Genomic DNA, 7500 nt, shown 5'->3' on the forward strand with positions numbered 1-7500 from the left:
GACACAGCCATTTGCATACAGCCATTTGCATACAGCCATTTGCATACAGCCATTTGCTGGAGGACGTGGGTGTGTGTATGTCAATCCCTCTGCTATTGCATAATTATAATAGAAGTAATGAGACACTTGTGCTCTTATGGCTCAGGACCATGACGCACTAGAGCAGCACTGCTCTCGCTATCACATGACCATGTCACAGACCACCACTCTGACAGCTCCACCCAGACTCGACCGTGCTTCAGTGGAGGTCCTGGGTGGAGTCCGCACCACTCTCTGCCTGAGTGCTTAAACTGCCACCCATCTTTAACATCTGCCCCACCCAACTACACAAACTGTTTCCTCTCCCGCCACACACACCCCCTCCCACCCACCCCCACCCCGCCCCTCATGCCACGAGGTGAGACACCCGCCGTTTAAAAGTCTTCGTTTTGCACTGCGCCCATGCCTAGCCCTTCGGGACAGGGACCCGTCCCAGATAAACAAGTGGTTAGGAACAAACAGCTCCCTAATGCCCTGTCACAGGCCTGACTCTGTTAGGTAGCAACACCCAGAGCCTGATGGCTTTTCGGGCATGAGCAGGGAAAGAGAGCCCCACCCTGCAGGAAACCAGCTCCAAACAGCAGCCCAAGAGAGACCAGCCGGTGAGGGCTCGAGCATGGGGTGCTCGGGGGGAAGGCCTGACCTAAGAAGTGTGCTTTTGATTAGGTAGGGAGGCACAGAGCCGAGCCCTGTCCCTGTTACCTGGACCTAGGGAAAGGAAAATCTCACACTTAGTGGGAGTTACTTTCATCTCGCAAACCCTCATCGCTGTGCACCAGAAATGCATTAGCGCCTGGGGACAGCCAAGGCTCCCGGGGAGAGCGGGAGAGGGTCTTTATTGGAGGTAGAATGCTGTCTTTTATTGCAAGCGTTTTTCTTTTCATGTTTGACCTCAAGTTTGCTCTTCGAGGCACCAAGACCCAGTCAAGGAGCAGATAGAGCCAGACAGAAACCGCACATGCTAAAACATCAGGACCTGCATCCGCAGCAGAGGACAATCGAGCCCATGTCTGGGTATGATTAGAAGATCTACAGTCAGCTGGAGGAAAGGTAAAAAGATACTGATACTGTCTGGTGTCTTATACCTTGAACTCCATGAGGAGTTCCTAAGATCTGAGGTCTTTGTTAAGTCTGAAAATGTTATTTTCTTTTCTGTACTTTCCTTCTCTTTTTTTTTTAAATCAATTACTCTTACTGAAGTGGCTGCCTCATTGTGAAACATACCAGACATTTTATTAAAACACCTACATCATACCCACTCACTCTGTTCACTTGATTACATACACCAGTCTTAAAGGTGCATTTTAAAGCCCATTGGCTGCGAATGTCTTCAGTCATCCCGTTCATCACAGCTCAGTTTCTGACCACAGAACCACTGCTGAGCAGATATTATTCTGGTGGTGGCCCCTTCTCAATACAGTATAACACATCGTAATGACATGTAATTACATGTCCGTGAGCTGGTAAACATTTATCAGTTTTTTCACATGTAGTTGTCACTGCTTGGTTGGGAGTGGTCGTCTCCCAAAAAATATCTCTATGGAATCCCAACATTGGCCCTATGGTCAGAATCTGCACTTCTACAGAATCAGAACTCTACACCCACAAGATGTTTCTTATAAAGTGGCAAGTGGGTATAAGCAACACCGGGCTTCAGTCAGACCTGAAATGGCCCATGCACAAATAGCAGATGTTCTCTCACCTTTGCCCTGACCCTTGACCTCATCCAACAGAGGTAACATGATGGTGGAGCTGAGTGGGTTGGAGGGAGAGCGCACTGCCGCCGTGTACATGAGGGGCAGAGACTGCACCACCACAGGGATGCGGTGCACCTGGCTGGCCAGTTTTCCAGGACTAGAGGGCGCCACCGGGTGGATGATGTGCAAATAGGGCTGGCCTCGGACGCCCGGAGGAGAGCCCACCAGGGGCCCCGGCGTCAACACCGAGGGCATTCCCGACGACACTGAGGTGATGACAGAGGGTGAGGACGAAGAGGATGAGGAAGAGGAGGAGGAAGGAGAGAAGGCAGAGGCGATAGGCGAGGCAGTAGCAGAAGGCGGTGATGGCCGAGCCTTGTTGATTGACAGGTCCACGGGTTCAGTCTGGGTCTGGAACTGCTCAGAAGAGAGGAGGTCTTCTGGTGGCTCCGCCTTCACTTTGCTAAGGAGGAGGGGCACAGCCTCCATATCAGGGTAACTGTGCACCTTGGGAGACTGTGGGAAACCACAAGAAAGACACATACAGATTAAAGATCCAAGATGACCTCATAAACTGTTGCCAAATAAGCATTAAAGCAAACCACAACATTTATCTGACATCTACAATTTAACACGAAAATCGGCACTCGGATTTTAAGCTACCACGTACAGTGCCGTCGGCAGAAGGCCTAAGGTGTGACATCACCAGGGTGAGAGGAGTAGGGCTTACAGCAGTCATCTCTCTCTCCTGCTCCTCCTCATTTTTACTGCACCTCCCTTCACCCCCTGCACATCGCCTCTAAATATGCTCCTCCACTGCTGCAAAAAGAATCATATGGGCCCAATTTCCTGACCTGCTTTGGTGCTGTCACGAGTCTCAGAGGAGATGTGTGTGGGTGGCTCCAAATCCCCACGACTCAACCTCTGTCTCACACTTGCACACACACTCTGTCTGCAAGCAACCTCAACCCTGCTGAATCAAAACACCCCCCCCCCCACCCAAAAAAATAAAAACAATACAAATCTGGCCGTGTTTCTGATTTCCTCAACATTGCGGAAGGAGTTGTTAAGCACTTGCAAAGCGATGGCCGCTCTGGATAATAACTCAGTCCATCAACACCGAGGTGTCGACCGGTGCAGCAGTCTGCAGGGCGCAAGCATTGCTGCATCTGCTGCCTCTGGCCGGTGTACAAGGGAGCCACACAGGAAGGCATGGTGTGTTCTCGGGCCCTCAGCTAACTGCAACGGGGCAGCTCACCCAACACGTAGAGGAAAGGCGTTGAATCCTCATGGCAGATGCAGCGAACAAGCAGAGCGAGAATCGCGCTCATTACATTTTTTACACGTGCACGAAGTCGCCCTAAACCACCAGAAAATGCTGCAGACCTGTAGGGTGGGGGAACAGCTCAAAAAAGACCAGCCAAACTAACAGGGTTGCAAGTTATTTTAAAAACACAGAGGTCACTCGGTTAAGGGTCAGAGGTCGGGACCTATGACATTGAGGCCAGAGTTACAATAGTCAATAGATTGGGCAGAGAGAAAAGCTAATGCTGTTCTCTGAACAAAGACCCACCCTTCACTCCAAGGAGTGAGATAATACTGCTAACAGTGCATCAGCGATGGGTTCGATCTTTGCAGCAGGAGAGAAGTGAATGGTAATGTTGCACATCTTTCATTTGCAGGTAGAACCCATGCTTTTGGACAAATTATAAACGCAGTGAAAAAAGAGCCAAGAAGTTACAGTCAAAGGAGTTTAAATTACACATATGATTCTCCATGTAACAGTCATTTATAAAAATGCAAATATTTATACAATCTGTGTTGCCTTTTCCTTTGAAAAATTTAGAATATGAGTATTCTAAATGTACCACTACATGCAGAGGCTATATCCATCCGAGCCACAAAAAAAAGCTACTTGCTATTTGCATAGCAAGTCATTAAAAACCTGCTAATGAGCATCTTATGAAAGGAAAGGCAGGGTCCTCGATTTCAAATCTACAACACATTTATCACCCTTGCTGGTTAATTGACTTGGTGGTGAAATGCCCTATTCGGGGTTAGAGAGAGCCAAAATATCCGGTCACGCAAATCTTCTCTTGTCTTTCGTGCAAGGATGTCTCCTTATTCATCTGTCTCTCCCCTGGTACAGCTCGCTGTTCTACCGCCCGGTCTGAACGTGCTCTGCTGCAAGAGACGAGAAGAGGCTTCGTACACTTTACCCAAGCTCTTCCTCCAGGAGTACTGCATTCCATCTGATGCACCCTTTAGGGTATGCTTAAGAAGATAAGGTAGTGTGTGTGTGTGTGTCTGTGTGTGCGCATGTGTGTGTGTTTGTATGTTTGTGTGTTTGTTTGTATGTGTGTAGAATGCAGCTCTTCAAGCCAGTTTAGCCTCAAGCTGTTACAGCCTCCAGAGGAGAGCCTTCCCTTCGCCTACACTCTTTATCCAGCACAGTACCTTTGGGCCCATGAGAGTACTAACGGTATTCTTTAACTGGCTCCTTCAGCCCTGTGTTCACTTTTAGGGATTTAAGGTTTTGGGCCTGCGTGTTCTCACTGATCAAAGAGTTTGGGCCTGTGTGTTTGTGCCTTGCAGTGCAAACACTATTTATTGAAAAAATTATGCTTGTGTTCTGCTTGATTAGGGAATAGGACATGATACGATGCTACAACTATGAAAGTATACTAAGAACATAACCTTTATGATTTAAATAAATAAAATACATTTTAAAAAGTGTGGGTAATGGGAGTGCAGTGGTTATGTAGGAAAACCCCTCCAAGAACCTCACATGACCTACTTTCAAATTCAGCCCTAACCAACAGCAGTCTAACTCCTAGCCTGCGAAAACAGTGCCAAAATAACACACGTGTTGTATTTCCTGCCCCTATGAGTGTCATCTCTGTGGCAAACAACATGTTTCTAAACCTCAGCCACCCACCCCCTTCTTTCACTTTCAGGCCTCCTCAGTCCTACGCATGCTCTCTGTCACACATTGCTTTGTTCACGGATAGTGTCTGTGCTGGAGTCTATTGTCACTAACCTGCTTGGTAGAAAGCACTGGCTGGGGCTAACCATTACCAGCCGGGCCTTGGCCCAACACCGCCAGAATGCAGGGCACGTTCGAAGCATCTGAGCTGAATGCTGTGTGACATGTACATGAAAGCAACAGTGGATCTCATGTGGGACTCATGCTTCACTCACTAACTGCTTCTGTATCTAAGAACTTCGATCAAAAGCTGTTAAGATGAAGGAAGCCAACAGCTAGTGAGTCTCTAGATGGCAAAAGAGTGCTAAGAACAGTACAGAGCAGGGCCCATCGTGGCTACCCAGACACAAGTACTTCCTGTGATGATGTGCTGTCTGGTGGATGCAAGATTTGCATCTAATCATCTAATCATGGGATATCCATCCAGGAAATGTGGAGGGCAATGAAAAGTTTGCTTTTCACATTTATGGCTGAGAAAGACAAAGAAATGGCATAACCACACTAGGTTCCCGTTTAACCACATGGTCTTTGTAAAAAAATACCCATAAAACAGCAGCACTGTTACAGATCAGAAGCAAATGGCAGCGTCTACGAATACCGTTACTAATAACCTCACAGTCCGCCAGCCAGGGAGGAAAAGAAGACTCAAAGGCAGAGCAAACCAGCTGAGTTGATACAGAGGAGAGGGGAGTGAGGCTTCCAGCACCAGGGTCCCTGTGTGCCTGGGCCTGGCTGACCCTCCTCCAGCTGTGGCTCCGCCCCCCACTCCGTCAGGGCTATGTCCTCCCCACATACACCCGCACACACATACACTTTAGCGCTCTTGTTCCACGCCGGGGGGTGGGGGGGGGCATTCAGGATGGGTCAAGAGGAAGAGTGAGGTGGTGGGTTGGGGGGGAGGGTGGAGACAGGGGAATGAGGGGTGAAATAAAAATGAAATGACATAAAACAACAACTTTTGCCTTACCCCTCTCTCAGATTCCAAAGGCTCTGCTTTGACTCGGACAGCAGGCATTCCGTCGAGCATTAGCATCCTGTTTATTGGTGGGGTCTGCGAGGACAGACTAAGAGAGAGCGAGACAGAGAGAGAGGTGAGAGGCGGGAATCGTGAGGGGTGAAGGATCGCGTGGGTCGTGTGTGACTAAGCACACATGCATGTGTGATTCTCCCATTTAGCACTGCTCTCACTGAACAATAATGCAGACTACAATGCAGCAGTCGGTGATGTCATGATGGTATGTAGCAAGTATACACTTGGGCTTTATGGCCCAGTGTAAACACTTCAGTGGTGGCATTTCCTACTGCAGGTCTGAGAAATAGAAGTCACAGATGGTGTTTGGTGCAATACAACATCACAGGCACATTCCCAAAACTGTCTGAACGATACCGACAAAGATTCAACAAGTGTCTCAGGTTTATTGGCATACACTGACTACAATATAATTATTATGTCCAAAAACAACTTGTAATTTCAATAAGTAAAAAAAAAAAAAAAAAAAGTATCACTGCAAAAAAATGAATAAAAGACGCCTAAAGCAATGCTCTCTAATTTCCATGAACTGTGACGTATGTTTAACCTAGAAGTGAATCAGTACTTGGCAGAGATTCAAGCACATTCACATTCCAACAGTCTGCCTTGCACAATGCACTCAAAACCATTTCCTGTGCTCCCAGATAAAACAAAAAAAAGCTCTACATCACCCAGGTGACCTGCTGCACAGCTATAGGGAGGAGACACATGAATACACACACACACACACACACACACACACACACACACACACACACACACACACACACACACACACACACACACACACACACACACACACTCAATCAAGACTTGCTTTTGTACCAGAGGGTGGAGGAAGCCCATGACATTTCTCTTCCTAGATACCCACACAAGACAAGGATTTCTTATAGAAACAGCTTCTCTAAAAAAAACTGCCCTTCAGTGGCTTTACACTGGAACAAAGCTCACAGCCTGCTACTCTCCTGTCTGGACAGGTTCTCAGCATATGACAAGAAGCTCGCATGAAACACATAGCCAGGAGACAGCCCGTGACGAACAGCAGGACAGGTTTAATGAACTGCAAGAACCTGATTACAACCTAATATACTTCTCAGAGCGCAGTCGCAATGGGAAGATGAAATGCTTTAGCAGTCCCACTGAGGCCATCATTTCCTCCATTGCTACTGAATGGAGATTCACAGAGAGCACAACTACATCAGGCGGAAACTGACGTTACAAATGTCTGCGGCTTTGGAAGTCAATTCAGCTTTCCATGGAGTTAATTGGACTTGAATTAACATTGTTAGAATTAATAAAGCCCCAGTGATATTCTCATATATTGTGTTTTTAATTTAAAAAAACTGAATGTTTTTATAGTTCTGTGATTATGGTTCTGCATATTGTGATTGTGATTTGCCTTGCGAAACACTAATGAATGTTTGTGACATGCGTGATAACCAGCCTGCATTCCTTTAAACAAAGTTTCCTTCTTCAAATGATGATTCATCAAAACACCCAGACAACTCTCGTCTGGACATCTGAGATTGGTCAGAACGTTTACACCACATATTGGGATTTGGGATTTGTTCAAGAGTTCATTGGCATATTGCAACCTTTTTTCTGATTTCAGTACTGACCAATACTACAATAAAGATTAACAAGCTATTTTTTGCACAGTCCCACGGTGGTCTATGTCTTGAAAATAATATTTTAGCATATTTTAGGTGACTCCACCAGTGCTTCATTTAACATCAAGAGGGCTAAAC

The 7500-nt window shown here is 46.9% G+C and overlaps 1 protein-coding gene across 3 annotated transcripts in view; it reads right to left on the minus strand.

Annotated features, from left to right (window-relative positions):
- Positions 1-7500, minus strand: part of klf12b (Kruppel-like factor 12b) — a 28677-nt gene that overhangs the window by 7433 nt on the left and 13744 nt on the right. For all 3 annotated transcript variants that reach the window (XM_027005212.2, XM_027005211.2, XM_027005213.2), the window contains exons 2-3: positions 5690-5786; positions 1742-2252 (exon numbers count right to left, since the gene is read on the minus strand). In XM_027005212.2, the coding sequence (XP_026861013.1) occupies positions 1742-2252; positions 5690-5755 (577 nt within the window). In that variant the 5' untranslated portion in view covers positions 5756-5786. The remainder of the gene's footprint in view (positions 1-1741; positions 2253-5689; positions 5787-7500) is intronic.

The sequence above is a fragment of the Electrophorus electricus genome, chromosome 25 (assembly GCF_013358815.1).
Source record: "Electrophorus electricus isolate fEleEle1 chromosome 25, fEleEle1.pri, whole genome shotgun sequence".
NCBI classification, from domain to species: Eukaryota; Metazoa; Chordata; class Actinopteri; order Gymnotiformes; family Gymnotidae; genus Electrophorus; species Electrophorus electricus.